This window comes from Ooceraea biroi, chromosome 3 (assembly GCF_003672135.1).
Source record: "Ooceraea biroi isolate clonal line C1 chromosome 3, Obir_v5.4, whole genome shotgun sequence".
In the NCBI taxonomy this organism is placed as follows: Eukaryota; Metazoa; Arthropoda; class Insecta; order Hymenoptera; family Formicidae; genus Ooceraea; species Ooceraea biroi.
Genome location: NC_039508.1, coordinates 10,904,972 through 10,925,379, shown reverse-complemented (window position 1 = coordinate 10,925,379; position 20,408 = coordinate 10,904,972). Strand labels below are relative to the sequence as shown.

At 44.1% G+C, this 20,408-nt stretch overlaps 4 protein-coding genes across 8 annotated transcripts; 3 read left to right on the top strand and 1 right to left on the bottom strand.

The window, feature by feature from the left end:
• Positions 1 to 112: 112 nt before the first annotated feature.
• On the top strand, positions 113 to 1,923 carry LOC105276967 (iron-sulfur cluster co-chaperone protein HscB, mitochondrial). Of its 2 annotated transcripts, none has more exons than XM_011335045.3 (4): positions 113 to 234; positions 726 to 1,109; positions 1,226 to 1,482; positions 1,563 to 1,923. In XM_011335045.3, exons 2-4 carry the CDS (start codon positions 750 to 752, stop codon positions 1,690 to 1,692), a joined length of 747 nt encoding a protein of 248 aa, XP_011333347.1. In that variant the 5' UTR covers positions 113 to 234; positions 726 to 749; the 3' UTR covers positions 1,693 to 1,923. The 2 variants fall into 2 exon arrangements, with proteins under 2 accessions (XP_011333347.1, XP_011333346.1); XM_011335044.3 differs by lacking the exon at positions 113 to 234 and adding an exon at positions 491 to 632.
• On the bottom strand, positions 1,705 to 3,030 carry LOC105276968 (adenylate kinase isoenzyme 6). The gene is made up of 3 exons (XM_011335046.3): positions 2,681 to 3,030; positions 2,449 to 2,600; positions 1,705 to 2,357 (listed from the first exon to the last, which is right to left on the bottom strand). Exons 1-3 carry the CDS (start codon positions 2,712 to 2,714, stop codon positions 2,016 to 2,018), a joined length of 528 nt encoding a protein of 175 aa, XP_011333348.1. The 5' UTR covers positions 2,715 to 3,030; the 3' UTR covers positions 1,705 to 2,015.
• Positions 3,031 to 4,940: 1,910 nt separating this feature from the next.
• On the top strand, positions 4,941 to 6,198 carry LOC105276965 (NADH dehydrogenase [ubiquinone] 1 alpha subcomplex subunit 13). Its single transcript, XM_011335042.2, has 3 exons — positions 4,941 to 5,040; positions 5,168 to 5,318; positions 5,810 to 6,198. The coding sequence occupies exons 1-3, from the start codon at positions 4,941 to 4,943 to the stop codon at positions 6,015 to 6,017; spliced, it is 459 nt and encodes a 152-aa protein (XP_011333344.1). The 3' UTR covers positions 6,018 to 6,198.
• A 977-nt stretch (positions 6,199 to 7,175) lies between these two features.
• LOC105276959 (zinc finger protein hangover) lies at positions 7,176 to 19,885 on the top strand. 4 transcript variants are annotated; one of them, XM_011335028.3, is made up of 10 exons: positions 7,176 to 7,854; positions 9,957 to 10,088; positions 10,441 to 10,630; positions 10,733 to 11,123; positions 11,267 to 11,730; positions 11,821 to 12,149; positions 12,228 to 12,490; positions 12,690 to 12,960; positions 13,065 to 13,244; positions 13,339 to 19,885. In XM_011335028.3, exons 1-10 carry the CDS (start codon positions 7,597 to 7,599, stop codon positions 17,593 to 17,595), a joined length of 6,735 nt encoding a protein of 2,244 aa, XP_011333330.2. In that variant the 5' UTR covers positions 7,176 to 7,596; the 3' UTR covers positions 17,596 to 19,885. The 4 variants fall into 4 exon arrangements, with proteins under 4 accessions (XP_011333330.2, XP_011333329.2, XP_011333328.2 ...); XM_011335027.3 differs by having other exon boundaries at positions 10,727 to 11,123; XM_011335026.3 differs by having other exon boundaries at positions 10,441 to 10,642.
• The last annotated feature ends 523 nt before the right edge of the window (positions 19,886 to 20,408 follow it).

Sequence of the window (20,408 nt, the reverse complement as noted above, 5' to 3'; positions counted from 1 at the left end):
GAGCTAACCAAAAATAGCCACTGTCATCGCGCGCCGATACGGTCTGATAGCGTATCGAGGCGGAAGTCGTAAAATTCAGGTGCCGCCTCGGACAACGGCTCGCACACGTAGCGCGCGATAACTGTGCCGTGCATGACGCGCGTCAATCGACGAGATTAGCCGTTAGCCTTGCGTTAACGACGGGACGCATCGTCGGCCCCGATTGCGTTTTCGCTATCGACTTGAGAAAATGAGGTTAGGATTTGCGTGGGTCGTTACGTACGCGTACTTTCCGCACTCTCCCTGCAGCCTTTGCTCTTTCTCTTCTATTTTCTCAACAAAGGACCAAGTATTTGTCCAGTTTGCAACAGTACAACACGTTATGCAGTTATGCAGGACCACGGATCAGGAAAATTGCCTGCTTTGAACTCGCTTTTCTAGATCGAACGTTGCATGTAGAAAATTGTTGGAGTAATTGAGGGTGTCACTGACACAGCTGATTTTCTGACGATTGACGATTCGCGACGGTAGACAGCGATAGGGATACTCGAATAATCGAAACCGATCGAGATTCGCGCTGGCGCGTATTTGTAAAACGAACAATCACGTTTGAGCAATCCGAGCTCGTTCAGGAGACGATAGAACACAGCGCGGTTTGTTGCATTAATAACACGATTGTGAAATGTAAATTCTTCGCGAGTGCGCTGCACTTTTACGCAAATTTTATCTGCTCTTATATTTTATAGGTTATGACAAGGTTGCATTGAACAATGTTTTTAGCGAGAATCGTCAGAAAGTCCGCGGCGGCGTTAAGCAGGGTGAAACAGCAGCGTAAACTGTATTCGTATCATGCCTCGTCCACGAGAAGCACGATTCATCCTACGATCTTTGTGGGGGCTCTGCGATTTTGCAGCGACAGCCCACCAAAGTGTTGGAACTGCGACTACATGTGCAAGTCCGAGCTGTTCTGCTCTAAGTGCAAGGTGTTGCAGGAACTCCCGCAAAACTTGAGCTATTTCGACATCATGGGGATTAAGAGGGATTACAACGTGGTGAATGAAGATATTCACAAAAAGTACAGGGAGCTGCAAAAGATACTGCACCCTGATAAGTTCGGTAACAAATCTGAGGCAAGTATTCATCAGAAAGCCTTCACGTTTTCTCGTTAAAAGCTCCAAAAGCTGTAGCTTAAGATTATCCTGAAATTTGTATCTCTTTAAGTAAACTTTCTTTCAACTGTCAATAGAAAGAAAAACAGATCTCAGAGAATCTGTCGTCTCTAATAAATAAGGCTTATAGTACGTTGGCGCATCCATTAAAAAGAGGATTGTATATGTTGCAATTAAAAGGTATATCGATACCAGAAGGCACTACCAACTTGAATCCAGAATTCCTCATGGAGATTATGGAGCGTAACGAGGAAATAGAAAATGCAACAGGCGACAAAGACAAGATCTCGAAACTGGCCAAAGAATCCAGGGAACTGCTCGATACATTATCAAAGTAACCTTCAATAATTCAAGAATCTGTGCTTCTGTAACCTTTTCTTTACTGTCCGATAACACTTGGGAACTTTTCTTCAGGCAAGTGGCAGAGGCATTCAGTAAAGAAGATATCAATGCGGCTACAACACTCTTGATAAGAATGAAATATTACAACACTATAGACAACAGATTGAAGAAGCTGAAACACGATTTGGGTATAGTAGAATAAATACATTCCAACTCGTGCAATGGATATTCATTATTGTATAAAAATTATTTTCTAACACACGGTTGATGAGATGTTGGTCTTCGCATATTACAAGTACACTGCATCATACGTTATAATGTATATACAGATTTCTATCTAGAATGGACCAATTCTAGAACTTATATGTACAGTTATATATATTTCACTGATCAGTGGATATAATTAATCGTAACAAATAAACTATTAAAATTTAAGAGTAACATGTTCACTAAAGTAAGATGTAAATACAAAACAAGAGGGTAAATGCCAATTCACCTTCTTGGCGAGAGTCGATACATGTCCTCTCACGTATCTTGATTGTCCATTTTCCATTGTTCTAGCCATTGGCATATCTTGTTCACATTTTCCGTCACCTGATCTAATGTATTACTCACTAGTTCGTGTACTATTTCTTCCCTGTACGATGACCTAGCCTCCTCGAGGATAGTTTGAAAAATTTCACAGTCTATATTGTCCTCCAGCTTCTTTCCAAAGTAGCCCCTTTCCTTGAGACGGTCATACAAAATAGTATTGTCCGTTCTGAGTACGAATACAATGTCGAACCATCTTTCAGGGAAGAACTCGGCGCCGTGGTAGTCTACAATTTTCCCTCCTTGGCACATCAGATCTTCCATTCCATCTAATAGCTAACAAAGCAAAAGAAACATGCAAAATCTGAATATTTAACATGTGAATACTGTAAATGTATTTTAATACTGTGAGAACTGAGTTTATTACCTTATCTTCATCCAATATGCTACACTGGTAGACCTCGTCATAGTCGTCTAGACACCCGTTCTTTATAGCCAGCTCGCTAACATCGAGCCACTGCAGTCCAGTCTTCTCCGCCAGCATACGCGACATCAGACTCTTACCCGTGCCAGGCGTACCTGAAAAACGTCAACTCGGAATGAATATTTCGAATTTGCGTCACATGCTGCGTGCTACAATTACGTGTATCTTCACACACCCGTTACTAAAATGTTAGGTAGATTTCTGTACATGTTTAACGTTCTCCACAGATACGAGTGTGTGAACACAGTCAGAAATTAAAATCGGGTGTAACCACGTGCGGCTCGTTTGCTCTCAGCTGAACGTCGTCATTGATCGTGTATACTACAGTTATATACTCGGCATCTGATGCTTAGGACCGTATACGTGACGTGTATACTCAAAAATAAAATTAATAAGATTCTTGTAACGAGGTATATAATAGCATAAGTGTCTTGCTTCTGTATTAGTTAAAGCGGATAATAAATATGTTCGATATAAAAATTCTAAATAAGGTTATATAATATAAACGTTTTAATAAATCTGCGATCTCATATTGGGAATTGGGATCATCTTCCAGAATTAGTCCCAATAAAGTACGCTACGAGGCTCCACTGTCGTCGATTAAAAAGATAGCTAGTAGTATAACTCAATAACGAGTCAGCCATACTTTTTAATTTCGCATATGCCTCAACAGTGAATCACAGAAAACTCTTATTTTTAAATGGTTTAACGTGACGGAGCAGATGCTTGGATATATATTTTAATGATAAACTTAAGATGATTAATAATTACTTTTTATATCAGATCTACTTTTATGAAACATGGTTTCATGAAAATTTGACTTACAGAATAGATTTGTCCACATGCAATCCATGAATTTTGTTTGAATAATGGAAAAATATAAAAAAGGCAACTAAAACAACAACAGCGTTCAAAATAGGAAAATGCTTCTGTATAAATTTACAATTTTTTATCATGTGCAATTGCTTCAACAGTTTCACAAAAACTTTGAGATCATATGAACTGACTAGTACCCATTATTATTATTAGCTGGCATTCAAAACTCGAAAGTTCATAGCTGCAATTACCAAAGTTCGCCATCGATCCCTGTCCTGAGCTACTGCCTCCCAATCCCCACTCTCGGCGCCTATATCATTGAGATCCGACTGAATATTGTCTACCCATCTACGTCTTGGTCTACCTAACGGTCTCTTGCCATTTGGTCTACCCGTCATAATTTTATACGCGGTTCTATCCTTTCCCATACGCGCGACATGACCCGCCCACCTTAATCTGTGTGATTTAATTACATTAATTATATCCGGACTATCATAAAGTTTATGCAGCTCGACGTTGTGTAGCCTCTGCCATTCCCCCGTTTCCTCATCGCGTTTCGCCCCGAAAATTTTCCGTAATACCTTATTCTCGAAAACCCTAAATTTCTTTTCACCTTGTAAAGTAAGTGCCCACGATTCACTTCCGTACAAAGCTACCGAGAGAATAATGGTTCGATATATTCTAAGTTTTAAACGCCTAGATAATAACCGCGACCCAAGTAATTTACGGACCGAATAAAAGGCTGCATTTCCCGCGTTGATTCTTTTCTTAAGTTCTACCCCAGTATCGTTTCCCTGATTAATAATCGTTCCCAAGTATTTAAAATTGTCTACTCTTTCGAATATATTATCGCGAACCTGTAAATTATCGTTATCCTGATCCCTACTAGTTACCACGTATTTGGTCTTTTCCACACTAACCTGTAAACCGAGATATTTAGCATAATCTATCAATAATTCCGCATTTCTTATAATCGTTTCCTTATCGTCGCCTAGCCACGCAGTATCATCCGCATATGTTAAAACTTGAGTTTTACCGTTCAACTGCAGGCCATCCCATTAGAGTCCTAAATAATCAGAGAAGCGCAATCGTGTTACCCCCTCCATGCTTCCCATGGTCGCCATGTTGGGCCCGCAGCTGTCTATTTGTATACAACGTAGCTTATGTATCCTGGTCCATTTGGTTATTCTTAATAGAAATATGTTTAAAAAATGTCTCAGGGATGTCTAAAATATTTTTTTGTTTAAATAACATTATAAATATATTATAAATATATTTTTTTCTCACTTATAGTACACCGATTGCAGTTAGTTTCCCAACAGAATGTATTACGGGCTCAACATGGCGGTCAGCCAATCAGCAAGTGAGACGCCGATTGCGCTTCTCCGATTATTTAGGACTCTAGTACCCATCAGAAAGCAGAGCTTGCAGTCTTGCACAACTTGCACTGATATTACTCTCGTTTATTCATAATAGCAGTCGTAGAGAACGGTAAAGAGAACGGAACGTTCCGAGCAATTTTGAGCAACGGATGGATGTTTCTCACGCACATCGCGCGTGACAACCGGGTGTGATTTTCTGATCCGGACAACTCGCCGAAAGGGAAAAAAGCCATCGAGATGGACGCAACGGCGAGCAGAAGGATGCAGGATCTTCCTCCGAAAGGAGGCTACGCTCCCATCCAAACGGCAAGAATTAAACTACGTAGCGTTATCGGCGGTAAATCGATACACTTTACTATAAACGCAACTTGTGCATTTGTTTTACTTGTCAACGATGTCGATGAGGTTAAGGAGCAAACCAATTGTTACGTTACGTAATAACGTTCTCTTGTAAATATTTCCAGCGAAAAGCATATTCGGGTTCTTCTTCGCTTCCACGTGTATCGGATGGTACGGGTACTACCTAACGCATTTGAAGGTTAGACGAGACCAGATTGAAATGAGAAGTGCACGCAATGCCATAATGCCAGCGTTGTTAGCGGAACAGGATAGAGCGTAAGAATGCCAGATGCATCTGTCATGCTGTTAACTACTGAACTGAGCGTTTAGTCAACCCTCCGGTACTCGCAATATCCAATAGATACACATGGGATACTAATACTTCAATTCATTTTTTCCTAATACAGTTGTTTATTCATATCCTAATACTGTCAATTTGTTCTTCACTATTTTTTGATACTTTAGAGTCTAGTCTATTAGTCAAGTACTAATGAAAGTAAAAACTATTTCAACGAGCAGAGGAAAGTGAAGGGAAAATTAGTATATCTGAGAGCAGACTATACACGGGAGAAAAATATTGCGATTACCAAAGGGTTAAAGACCCAGGCACAAGAGAGGAGTAAGCAACACGGAATGGAACATAAGGAATAAAAAAATGGGGAATGCAATTTTGACCAATGAAAAGCCGTGCATGCGTTCATACTCCTCTCTTTGTGCCTGGGCCCTTGAGCAATCGTGAATTTCACTATCGTTTTCTTCCTACATAGAATCCTGATTCATATGAGACGTAACCGAGATATGGAGACGGAATTAATGAAGAACGTGGAGGGATGGGAAGTTGGCAAGTACTACGGAGAACCGATATTTTTCTTGGACGAGGAAGACCAATGGAGGGACCCCATATACTACGAATATTTCGCGCATGTTTCACCAAACATACTCGATGCACGTACTCTACGCCATCTGATCACATAAGATACTCAGTGTTTGGGATTTGTGCAGGTTGTGACCATCTGATGACATTGTAAACATATTAAAACACCCTGCGAAGGTAGTCTATTCATAATGATGAAAAGTGTAATTGTTCCGCGTCGTAAATTATTGAGAGTAACATTCTGGATCTATGAGAATCAGAATAAAACTACTATGTAACGTTCCTCTGCGTGTAATATTTTTCGTCTCTCCATACCCTTTTAAGTAGACTTTTATTAAGGACCTAGTAAAATAGCCATTGTGAGAATGAATTTGTTTGTTCTTTCTTTCTCGACACAATAAAACATTGAAACAAAATTACTCGCACACGTGTAATTCGAATACATTAAATAAAATTAAAATATATACTTGATACAAACAAACGTAGGATAAAAATAAATATAAATTAATTTCGAAAGTAAAGCAATGGTTGCATGGCGCGACGAACGACACATTCACACTAAGCAGATTGGAGGGCATTCAAAGAGCATTCAAATTCTTCGGAACTTCAGAGAATGCATCGCCAATAATCAATCGGCGCGAGCGGTAGTCGCCAATTACCGACGCGCGATTCGGTCATGTGGCCGGCCCACGTGGCCGCGCGTCCACCTATCGGACGCGCGATTCGCGCGAGGTCGGAAACAACACGTGCGCGCGACGCTCCCGACGGTTTTTCTCGGAGCGGGCAGTACGGCGACAATGCGTTTTCCAAAAACGCGTTATCGCTACCGGCCGGGTGTACCGCGGCATCGTTGTACATACGCGTGCGAACACGAGGGAACAGCGCGCTACCGTGCCGCCGGCGACAAAACAAGTGTCAGTATACAAAATGGCGCCGCCCGGGACTCTGAGCGTCGCGAAAATCACCAGGAAGCACCAGTCGCAGCAGCAGCAGCGGGCAACGGTGTCGCAGCGACGTGCGTGAAGTGAGCGGCCAGCTGCCCAACGTGCGCGCCAGCTACGGCAGCAACGACGACCCGACCGACCAACCGGTGCGGTTCGGTTACGGAGCCGAGCGGCGCGGCGGGGCGCAGTGCGGTGCGGTGTGGTGTGGTGCGCGGTGCGGCGCCTAGCTCCGGGTAAGAGTGGCATCGCGGCGAGCGGAGCGGCATCGTGGCGGCGGCGACGTTTGCGAAGCGAAGGATGCGGCGGCTCGAGGAGTGGAAGAGGCAGCTTGACGAGGAACCAGCCGTAGCCAACCACGGTGGTTGGTGAGGCAGGTAGTCGAGCGACGAATCAGGTAGATTCGTAGTCAGTGTGACCCGTGGTAGACGCGTAGGCAGGAACGGCGAGACTCCGAGAATCTTCGCTAACGGAAAAGAGAGTAGTGGAGAGGTAGAGCGGAAGGCGCACGTCCCGGACGGCGGTGCTGCACGACCACGTCGTCGTCCATCATAGTTTCCGTCCCGTTCGTCCGACTACGTGAAGGTAGTAGCGATACAACGACGACGACGACATCGTCGCGTAATCTCGCGCTGTCCACGCCGACGGCGACGCGACTGCTGCTGCGGAGACTGCGAGGGAGAGAGACAGAGCGAGGGGACGCCGCGAGCTCTCTCGAGAGAGCGGCGACATAATAACGATGGCGACGATATCGACGATTACGGTGACGACGGTCACGACAACCACAACGACGGAGACGTCGGCGACAACGGTGCAGGAAACAAACGCGGCATCATCCTCGTTGCCCTCGACCGCGACAACCATGGAGTCGAAGGAACGTTACGACGAGCTCTGTCGCCTGTGCGCCTCCTACAACGCGATCAGGATGAACATATTCGGCCAGGAAGGCAAGAACCGACAACTCGTCGACAAGATTCAGATATTGCTGCCGTTCAAGGTAAGCATCGACCGTCTCCTCTCTTTGTTTGCGTCCTCCTCATCGTGACGCTGATGTTATCCTGTTTCTCCTCGTGGAACTTGTCTCCGTGCTTATTTCGTCGAGTCGCTTTTTCTCATCTCTTTCTCTCTCTCTTCGCGACTTTTCTCGTGCTCCTTCCTTCGCATCTCTTTCTCTCTCTCTCTCTCTCCCGATTTCGTTTACATCTCTCTGAGTCACCTCCCTCGCGACGTCGTGGCCCTGCACGACTCGTCCTCGATCTCATTCTTCCGAGACGAGAGTGAGCGAGCGAGCAAACGAGACGGACAGACCGATCAGGCAGATGTGTAGCACCGAGAAAGAAGGAAAGAGAAAGAGAGGAGATTCACGGACGACTCGTTCGGCGTCGACGGGGCGTTACTGGGTGAAGGTTTCCTTCCCGCCACCGCGTCGTCGCCGTCGGCCATCGCGCTCGCTCGCTCGCACGCTCGTTCGCCGAGCAGCGTCCTCGAGTGACGAGTCTCACCCGGTGGCCATCGCTTATCGAGGACGGCGCGACGGCGAGGAGGGACGCCTGCCTCGTCGCGCGACGCACCGGCGACATTTTGTTTGCCGCCACGGCACGTCGTCCACCTCCTCCACGAGATTCAGCCGAGGCTGGCTGGTTGGCCAGCTAGCTAGCTGGCCGGTTGGCTCGCTCGCTCGCTCGCTCATTCGCTCGCTCGTTTCCTTGCTCGCCTGCTTGCTAGCTTAGCTGATGGCGGATTCGCTCGTTCGTCCGTTATCGCATCGTCAACCGCCGACGTCGCCGTCGGGTCAGGCAACCTTTTGTTAATGCGTAGCACGACGAGGCAGCGAAGCCGAGCAACGCGCGCGATCCGCCGCGCTGCGAATTTCCTCATGCATCCTGCTCGAGTGCCTCGAATCACGTGCTCCGCATGCATCCCTCGCCGCGTCGGCGTCCATCGCCGCCGCTTTATTAATCCCGCGATTAATGAGCTCCGGTGGACCACGCGCGCCTCGAGATAATTCGGATGAGCGTGAAGGAATTAATCTTTCGCGGTGCATTGCTCTTGTGTGTCTCGGGGTGACACAGAACACCATCGTTTTCCATCTCGAATATCGTTGTCCCTGAAAATTGAGAAGAAAGACACGTGCAGTCGTGGCGAAGAAAGGAAGCCTGCAAGATTCGTGCTAATCCGTTGTCTCATCATTTTGGCGCGATTTACTTAAGAATATTTTACCTTTTCGCGATAATTATGCGGTAATGGATGCAAACAATTAGGAAATTGCGATTATAGGACTAATTTTTCAAGCAAAGTTGAAAGTTGAAATCAATTAAGGAAGCAAGTTGTTTAATAGAGCACACTCGGCACATTTTTGAGAAGTTTGTATTGCGATCTTACGTTTTAGAGCTGTGGATTGCACCTGAGAGTTTATCGAGATTGATTACCGCGAGATTCTTGTCGATCGCGAACGTAGACATACGGCACGCATTTTAATAAGATGCATTTTAATAAGAGCAGTTTACTGGCTTTTAAAGGACGATTGGTTACGAAAGGTGAAGAAAATCACAATAAATATAGTAATGTATAACGTGTCGCAATAAAAAAATGATAAACAAGAGATAAATAACTCATCAGATGATAAAAGAGAGAAGTTTATGTTTTTCTTCCATAGTTCTCCCATAGCGATTGTTGTTGTGCCATAGGCAAATGTTTTCTATTGCAGCACATATATAAAAATCGGAAAACAATTTAACATGTATTTTTCTATCAATAATATGTTTTGGATTGTGATAAAAAATAAAACTACATTCAAAATACCTGAATATCCGAGTTACAAGGCTGTTCAAGTATTGCAATAGCCTTGTTTTGAATGATTATGAACGAGCAACGATTACAAGAGATCGCTAATTGTTACCAATCTAATATCTGTCCAACTTAATTGTTACTTTATCATTATTGTTATCAAACTGTCCACGATTATCCCGAATTGCACCTTTAGAGCTGTATTGACAAGAAGTGAAGATAAGAATTAGATTTATCGTGGCATTAATAATTAGAATAACGTGTACAGTCCTATACATTGTTCATTAAATATCAAAACTTATTCTGTTTCAGATATTGGAAGATGATTGTCTACCAAAAGTTCTGTGTTATCGATGCATGTTTAACTTGGAGAATTTTTATGATTTTCGAACTGCGTGTGTGCACGCAGCTGCTTGGTTGAAAAGAAATAGTCCAAGAGAAGGCGTAAGTGTTTTTCTCCAAAGATTCAGTTCTACAGTCGAATGTTAGAAGGAACATGATCTTCAAAAATTTCTATGCTTGATTTTAAGGAGATGATACTTCCAGTCTTATACCTTGTCTTTCTCTGCGCATTTTTTTATTATAAAGCATAGTCGAGCATCATAATCAAGTACAAATTTCTGTATATAAAAATACTGGAATTTGTATTTGTATTTGTGTGCTACGATTTGAAAATCAAGTTAGTCACATGTTAGTTTGGAAGAATATATGTATTATAACTCAACAATATTGTTACTTTTGTTGTAACATCACAACAAAAGTCCCATATTTCACGTTTTGTACATACGTGTCGTAGGCGGACGATGACGGCGCGAATGATAGCGCGCATTGCAAGGACATGCATCTCAAGGGAAAGGAAAACATGCCGGTACTTATCCCGGAGGCGCCTGTGGTCAATCCTAACGCGGCGTTAGGTACACCACCGAGATTAAATTTCGATGGTGAGGCAGATCCCGAGATTGAAGAGATCGTCGACACAAGCGAAGGTACGGATGAAGGTACGCCCGATACACGCTCTAAATCTTATTCTTCTTTCACCTGGAAACAAGTTATCTCTCACGTATTACATTCCGATTGTAAAGCAACAGTGGCCGACGATGCAGAAGACAGGAGATCGGAATACGAATACTACATGGACACCATTCCAAGTGATTTTTTGGAGCAAACGCCAATGGTAACCGAGGAGACGGAGGAGTGCGGCGCAAACAACACGGTGGCCGCTCAGGATACCTCCGTGATCTACCCGCACACGTCGCAGCAACACGAACTCTATGTCTGTTCACGATGCAACAAGGCATTTAGCTCGAAGGGTCACTTGTCGCTGCACGCTCGGATTCATGCGGGTGAGGGCGACGTGATCGGCGAAAGGGTGATCACTGACGACCACACTTCCTATCAGCGACCGTACCAATGTGATCTTTGCCATAAATCGTATTCTACCGCGAAGCATCGCTGGGGACACGTCTCTTCGGCGCACAAGTGAGTGAGCCTTATCAGCATATTATCAGCAAAGGGCGTTGTTTCTAAAATCCTTTCCTTCATATGCGATTCTGAAACTTGCTAACAGTTTGATACGAAGTCATTGCAATTTTAGTTTTAAATTTCAATTTCCTTTACTTTAGGGGACATCCTGCGGTAACGTGCGCGTATTGTTCGCGAATATACTCGACGCGATACAATCTCAATGAGCATATAAAATCACGACACGCTGGTCTACCACCGCCTCCGGAGTTACCGGTTTCCTTTTCCCGTGCGGAGACTCGCTATCAGTGTCAGACGTGTCCGATGGTGTATACAGATCTGGCGGAGTTCAATGCACACCGTCAGCTATGCTTCGAAGAGCAGCGTACTGATTTATTGGCGCAAGCCGAGGCGCAGAACAATAAGGGTTTGGATGATACATCCGACATTTCGAGTATAGACTCGGACGACGAGAACAGAGACTTCAAAAACGCCGAGGCTAAATTGGCGAAAAATCCGCAGTTGACGATATTAAAGCAAGCACTGACCAAGGGAGACGGCTTAAAGCGGAATTACGACGACGATGGTTCGTTGTACGGCAAATCGAGGAAGATTATAAAGACCGGTAAGATTTGCTTACGTCAAATTACACTCCGAGTGAACGAACACAAGTTTCAGCAGCATTATAATCTGGCTTCGAATTGTTTGTTTGTAGAAAGTGGAGACACGAGTTCTCAGAAGAGATGGTATTGCGAGACCTGCCCGCAGAGTTTCACATCGGTGGATAGTCTGAAGGAGCACGAGATCAAGCATGACGCGGAGAAGCCATTTATTTGCATACTCTGTAAGAAGGATTTCGTTTTGAAGTCCTCGTTGAGCAGGCACATCATAACGTTACATGGCGTCGATCCCACCCCCATTATCGACAGCGACAAGTGTCTAAAGGCGACCGTGTTGTCGCAGAATTGGAACGATCGGATGGACGTAAGCGTTTACGAGCAAAGCGAAATGAAAGAACCACCAGAGTTCTCATCGTCACCTGAAGTGAGTATGGGTACTTTGTATTTTATTTTTCGCATTCCACTAAAAGGACATTTATTGAGAGGCATATTCATTAAACAGGCGACCCTGGAAATTGATGAGAAAGACTCCAAAAACAACCACGATAATATGATAGAAATCGAAACAGTATTTGTATGCGAAATTTGCACGAGAGACTTTAGTGACCGAGCGTCGTTGTGGTTACACATACGAGCGACGCATAAGGAGCTGGCCGCATTCGCCTGTGGGGTCTGCTTAAAGATCTGTTCCGATAACGAGCAGCTTCAGAATCACGTCAACATGTATCACGGAGGATCGAAGCTTCTAATTTCGGAGCAAAGAAGGTACGACTGCTTTTGTATTTCCTATTTTGTCTATATATTAACGCAATTTATACAGTTTTTATATTCTTTTTTTTATATCGTATATCATCGTCGTAAAAATAGCCTCATAAAAATAGTTGACGTACATTAAAGGTGAGTGCGTATTACGCAAGATGCAATAAATGTGATAATAAAATGTGGGCGCGTGTAACTCTTCCAGGTATAGCTGTACGATATGTGGTAGACAACACGACTCGAGGAAGAAGCTAATTGCTCACGTCTCGATACACAACATTGATTCCGGGTTTGATCCCGCGAATTTTGTACAGTTAAATAGTAATTACTACAATGAGAATTTGAATGGTAATGAGGGCAACGAGCAAATAATAGATTTCGACGGGGAGGACGGCGAGAAGGTTGACTGCTACATTTGTTACAAATCCTTCCCGAACGAGGATCATCTCATACGGCATCAGAGAAACGCTCATAAGGTGAATAATTGGCGATTAAGTATTAATTATTAATTATTTACGATAAAACTGCTGGCAGATTTGGCAAACGATGACAGATCTCAAAGAGTGTTTGTTTCTCGCAGTCTGAACAGATAGTTTCATTGGGAGACGGTGCGGGAGGTGCAAGTGCGCTTAGCGTTAACGGCAATAAGACGCAGTATAATTTCTTTTTCGTGTGCGAGGTATGCGGCAATTCCTTTTCGAGCAAATGGGAACGCTGGCTGCACATCAACAATATGCACAGCAACGAAGCTTCCATTAAGGTGAATATTTCGAAAGGATACGCAACGGAAAAAAAAGTTTCTATCCGTTTTTCCTTTTTGCCTCACATTTCTGTTTGTATTTGTGATTTTACAGTGCGAATGGGAGGACTGCGGGAAGATATTCGCGACGAAGTCGTTGCGCAACGAGCACGCCCAGCATCATTTGATGCAGGGCTCGTCGCCGAACACCTGCGAGGTGTGTGGGAAACTGTGGCCTACCCGCGTCGACTACTGGAAACACGTGATGGGGGTGCACTCGGACACGGTGCCCCTGATCTGCGGTGTTTGCCTGAAAGTATTCTCCGACGTGTTGCAACTAAGCGCGCACGTGAAGACGAAGCATTGGCCGCTGACCAATGGTGATTTTAGCTGTGATATTTGCGGTAGACCGTATTCCAATAAGTCGAAGATGTCCCGACACAGGAAGATTCACGGCTTAGAAGCGGCGATAGACGCCGCGTGTGATAATAGCAGCATTAACGAGACGACGAACGAGTCGTCCAAGCCCGACAACAACGGCGCGGCGGAGATGGAACTGAACTGCGAGCAGTGCCCTGAGCTGAGGTTCTCCACCTTGGACAGTTTATGCAATCATCGACGGATAGTGCACGGGCTATTTCCATGCGATCTGTGCAACAAGTGCTACGGCAGAACGTCGCACTTGTGGAAGCATGTGAATAGGGTGCACAAGGGTCACGTGGACGTGACTTGTCCGTACTGCTTGAAAACGAGCGCATCGAGGGATCATCTGGCGGCGCACATCGCGAAGATCCACAGGTACGAGCCCGCGGTGAGCAAGGACAACCAGAATTACGTCGCTTCTAAGTCCCTGACCATGGAGGACGGCGTTTTGCATTACTGTGAAAAGTGCAACAAGGGATTCCACAAACGCTACCTGCTGCGACGTCACATGAAAGGCTGCCAAAACTACCGTAAGGACCCGGGTGCGCTGCTGACTCGCTGCCGGGCGTGCGAGAGGATATTCAAAGATCGTGCGAGTCTGCAGAAGCACATTGAGAATCATCACAGCACGTATACCTGCCACCTGTGTAACGAGACGATCACGTCCAAGTTGGGTATCATGACGCACAATCGTGTCAACCACATGGATCATCCGGACCTGACGTGCGATCACCTTGGCTGTAAGAAACTTTTCCGCACCAAGGAGGACCTCGAGGCTCATCGGAAGGATCACAAGTACCACAGCAATCCGAACGTCTGCGATTTCTGCGGCGACACTGTCGAGAACAAATTGAAACTGAAGATGCACGTATTGTCGTTACATCGGAACGAGATTGGTGTATCTTGCGGCGTTTGTTTGATTCCGATGAAGGATCCCAAAGATTTGAAGAAGCACGTGGAGGCGGAACATGGCAGCGTTCTCTCCAAAGCAAACACCTGCCAGGTATGCGGCAAGCAATACGCGTCCAAGTGGAAAGCCTTTGATCACACAAAGAAGTGCCATGGGAAGGTGTTCCTCACGTGCAAGCAGTGCCTAGCAGTCTTTACGGATGAGAACAGCATACGCGATCACTACGAGCACGTGCATAATGTACCGAAGGATCAATTGGCCGCTTTCGAGTACAGGATGGAGGTTGGCGTGAAGCGCGAGGGTTACGAGACCCCCGACATCATCGTCAAGGAGGAGCCAGACGATCTCGAGTTCGACGAGGAGATATGCGACGAGAGCTCGAACGACGACAACTCCCGTAAACGTAAGCAATCGTCGAATGACACGTACGACTGCGAGATGTGTCCCGAAGTCTTCCTCAACTTGGACACGCTCGCGCGACATTATCAGAATATGCACAACACCGACCCCGTTCGCATGTTCAAAAAGTTCCGGAAGGATGGCGGTGACGGCAAGCGCAAGATGAGAAACAGGAATAATTTCGAGTGCAAGAATTGCAAGAAGCAATTCTCCACGAAAGCGCTATTTTGGAATCATACCAATGTATGCACGCGGCGAGGTATTCTCGGCAGGTCGGACATGATGAACAACGTGCCAACGTCGATTCTAGAGTCCCACTTGACGAATAACAATCAGATGTCGAGGGAGGAACCGATGCCGTTGCCGAATGAGTCCAACCTGAATATTCCCGACTTTAATCTATTCGAGGGCATTAATCTGCAGTTGTCAGGCCAGAAACCTGTGCCGAATCTCATGCCACTATCGCAGGTGAAGCCAACGGGTAACGGCAAGTGCTCGAGGAAGGACTCGCGCAAGGTGTACGACGAATCGACCAACACCGAGTGCACCTGCGAGGTGTGCGGCAAGCAATGGCCCGCCAAGAAGCACCTGTGGCAACACCTAATTCGTTTCCATCGCGCCGAAGCTGCCGTCACGTGCGGTGTGTGCCTGAAACTGTGCAAATCCTATCAAGATCTGACTAATCACCTGAGAGCCCAGCACGCCCCTGCCCTGTCATCCGAGGGAAATAATTTCACGTGCAAGACATGTGGTAGATATCACAACGCGCGGAGCAAATTGCTGCTGCATATGAGCATCCACATCGGCAACTTCCGATGCAAGAATTGCCAGCAGGGTTTCGCGAACGAGAAGAAGCTTGCCGAGCACGCGACGAGCTGCAGCAGTAAATCAGAATTGGAGGATCACGCTGTAGCGGACGAGGACAACGCGAAAAATGACAACGATGAGAAGGGCAGTTTAATCGCGGACGAGACCTCGGTCATCGGGGAAGCGGAGGAAGCAGATTTCGAGTCGGAGGGCGATGGGAGCAGGGACATACCCGACGAAGACAGTAATAGCGATGACAATTCGCAAAACAGTGAAGATTCAGATAGCGGCAGTAACAGCAGTTCGAGTGACGACGAAGAAGAGGAGGAGGAAGAGGAAGAGGAAGAGGCAGAGGCAGAGGCAGAGGAGAAACAAGAAGGCGAGGAGGAAGAGGAAGAGGAGAACGCATCTTCTGATGCGAAGACCGGGCTTGATACGAGGAGCACCAGCCGAGCAAGCGGTATATCGTGTAATTCGGATGAGTCGGATTCAGATGAAGCGAAAGTGATTGAACACGTGATGCCGAAGAAAATTGAGCCGCAAATGAGCAATCTGAATAGATTCAGAATACGCAATGAAGGTCTTCAGGAAACGTCGTCGATGGAGAAGAGTGCTGAAGCTCAAAGGATCAATACGGCTATGGCAACAGTTGCAGAGCAAGCTAAACCGAGCAATATGAATAACGTGTCGGTTCCCGGCTCGTCTGCGAGCGTGGACAAACTCGAGGCGTTGCATCTCGAAGAATCCATGAAAGCTGCAACGAACGATGTAGATTTATCTGAGAACGAAAGTGAAAATGAGGAAAATAATGAAAATGATGAAGAAGAGGAAGAAGAGGAGCAGGAAGAAGGAGAAGAGGAAGAAGAGGATGAAGATGAGGATGAGGATGAAGGCGAAGGCGAGAGTGAGAGTGAGCCTGAGGCTGAAGTTGAAGCTGAGGGTGAGGCTGATGCTGAAGTGGAAGCTGCTGCTGAATCTGCGGCTGAAGATGAAGATGAGGAAGAAAATGAAAATGAAAATGAAAGCGAGGATGAAAATGAAGAAGAGAGTGAAGCCGAGGCCGAAGAGGACGAGGAAGAAGAGAAAGAAGACGTAGAGAATGACGAAGAAGAACAACAAGATGATGATGATGATGATGATGATGGCCCGCCCGTGTTGAGTCCAATAATGCCTTTGTTACCAGAAAACGAGTCGGAGGAGCACAGCAACACTGCGGATCGCACAAGGCACAAGCTCAGTCCGATGGTTTTGTTGAGTGTGGTCAAGGAAGAATGCGACATAACAGAGATTCAGAATGACGGGGCTTCGTCGCACGCTGCAAGTTTCTTCGCAGCTAATAACAATGATCTACCCGTGACGTGGGACGAGGAGTTGAACGATAACGGCGAGCATTGTGACTCTGATGACGACAGGGAGAAGAACGAGGAATACGGTAAGGAATACGAAAAAGTAGACGTAAACGAGGGCGAGGACTTTGAGGAGAACTCCGCGGACGAGAGTGGCAGGGACGTAGGAGACAATCAGGTGCATGAGATACATAATCTAGACGGAACTGTATTAATGGTGGCTAACGACGCGGAAGGTAATCAGATCTTGATTGAGCAAAACGTGTTAGATATCGATAATGATGACTCTAACGCCGAGGGTACGCAGTATATTTACCCAGAGACCGCTTACGAGATCGAGGAGGATTACGCGGCGCGAAATGAGACCGACGCCATTCAAACGGATGAGATACAGGGCATATCGTACGTTCAGGACACGTCGGAAAACGAGGATAGCATGGAGGAAAAGTACAGTATCGAGGAGAATAGTAGTGATGTGCAGAAGTAAATAGGATGCGAGTGCCAAAACGAGGAGAGAGAAACAGCTCTGTAAAAAGGTGTAAGATAATACAACCTGAAGCTATTTACCGTTGAGATTCTCTAAACGAAAATGTCATATGTACCTTGAAACACGATACAACATTGTACAGTAGAGAATAAGCAAAAATTGTTTGTAGCTTTGGGAATTTTTTAATAGAATATGCGTAAACGAGGGCCGCGATGATTCTCACGAGGAGAATTTCGTTTTGACTGGGGGCGTGAATCACGCTTTACGCAGCGTTGCATACTTCCGAAATAATCCGTTTTGAGAAGTGATCCTGATCTTGATTTATCGAGCGTTGTATTATAGACAATATGTTATTATATAGATTATTGTGAGACATACGATTTGCAGTATCATTTTTTTTTATGTTTATGATCCGCGGGATATTAGGAGGTATCGAGGATTGATTATAAGGAGTACCGTTCATTTACATCGACAGCACTTTTTTGACAATAATACATTCTGACTATATAGTCCGCGCCGTTCTAAGTGAGATGCCATCCGCTAGACAATAGGACGCGAACTTATGAATTTAATGATGATGAGTAGAATCACGTCGAGCGTTTAAGGAAACGATATCGCGGAAGATTAAAATAAAACCTACAGGACACTCGGTTCTCAATTTCCAGTCTTTTTCACCGTTTCCCTTAAATGGTATAGCTTTTTCAAAAATGATGATCTGATCATGTAGAAGTATGAAACAAGAAATTACGACGGTCGCTATGAAAGTGATCGTCACAAAGTTATATTAGAAGTGTTAGATAAAGCATGTTACTTTTAATACCAGAGTCATTTGTACGCGATCACATGCTTGACCAATTTCTTCGTATTAAGACATTTGAAGATTAGCTTTCTGCGTTTCTCTATACGAGTCTTTATTCGTTAGTGATAACAGAACTGTATCGAGACAAGATAAACCATCGAATGAAAAATATGCATTAAAGAAATCGTGAATATTACAGTGGAAGAGCAACAAGTACCATCCACATTTTACGTCGAGACAGATTTTAACGTTCTATTTAAGATTCTTTTTCTTAGCGTAACGAAAAAGAACCGAAAATTGCACACTCTTGCTATATTTTTATGAAAATGAAAAAGGAAGGAATAAAGGGGTTTATGTAAATAATAGCTTTAAATGATCAATCTGTACAGTTAAGTAATGCGAGTGTGTTTGTACGTGTGTATATGCCGAATGTATGCGTGTACGTCGAGCGATATAGACACGATTGAAGACTTATTATTGAAGAAAGAAACGTACCTCGATTATATATTAATTATTAGTTGAGATTAGTCTTACGGTAATTTCTTTGTATTATATTAATTTATCCGCCTTACGGATATTTTTTCAGTTTTCCGATTTAGATAATAGAACGAACATCAACGAGAGGGAGAGAAAGAGAGAAAACGAAACGTAAGATCGTGTTGTATTTATATCGAGAGATTCAAAATCTCCGATCTTTTTATATGCGTGTGCTATGTGCAGCGACGAAGAATTAGAGATGGTAAAAAGTTCATATCTACGTGCTCATCTCTCCGTCGTCGTCGATTCCTAACAACACGTCAGCGATCTCCTTCTTTTCTTTATTTATTGTATTCATTCCAAAGTAATATTTAAGATATGTTAGATTTTGCGATCAATAACCACATACATTGATTTGCCATTTGTAATATTACGCGATTATGTATGAGTGATCAGTTTGTTATTGCACAAGGATTGAAATTATGAAAGTATATACTGAACGAATGAGACAAAATTTTTAACACGATAACGGTAACATATTCCATCGGCGTTGTTTGCACATTATTTCAAATTTTTATTATAAAACAATGATACGTTTTTTTTATGATATTTAGAACATGAGTTAATGCTGTTGAACTATTAGTACATTTTAATTTTGTAGCATAATGAAAACATGATTATAAGAATATCATTTTCATCTGTAATGCATGTATGCAATTAAAATAAAAATATGAATTTGCCTTAATTTCTGCATAGATATCGTTTAAGTGGATCTTGAAGTATGAGAAATGAGATAAAAACAATCGATGGATGGAATTAATATTTTACAAAAATGTAAGCTTTTTTTAAATATTATTTTTAAAACAGTTCGCCTTGTTCTGTAGCAAATCGATCGCAATACTATACACATCGTATAATACAAACTTGCGAGAAAACATTATATGTATAATTTATCACTCTCTCTATATTTGTTCATAATTCAAATTACAATAATTATTCTTCATGTGTTTTGCAAAGAGAGGTTTTCATTTTTTATTCTCCCTGGTTCTCTATCCTTTCCTACAAAAATGCGTCGTTGTATTAATGCGGATAATTAGTAATTGCATCAAGACTCAAATAATAGTTATAATTGCTTTTTTGTAAGTAACAATTTAAAATCGATTATCCTTCAGAGCAAATTTGGTAGAAGATGCAGGTGCATGTGCACGTGCACTTTACAAAAATATATATAGCATCTTAAAAAGTCTGAGATTTCTTCCTCAATTTTATGCAATCAGCACGTGGATTCACTGAATATCACAATAGACGAAAACGGCCCGAACGAGTGACGAACATCTCGTATTTAGGAAGAAAATTTTATTTTGTCGTGTGGAAGAAGAAGTTACGTCTGATTTCTTACTTCTAACGTTCTAATTCGATATAGCTTGCAGAGAGAACTGGTCCGGGAGTCCTGAGAGTCGGAAATGTGTTCCTAGCTCAGCCATCAACAGCAAACGTCGAAAAGCAAGGAAATTACGAGGAAATGCGCTCGAACGAA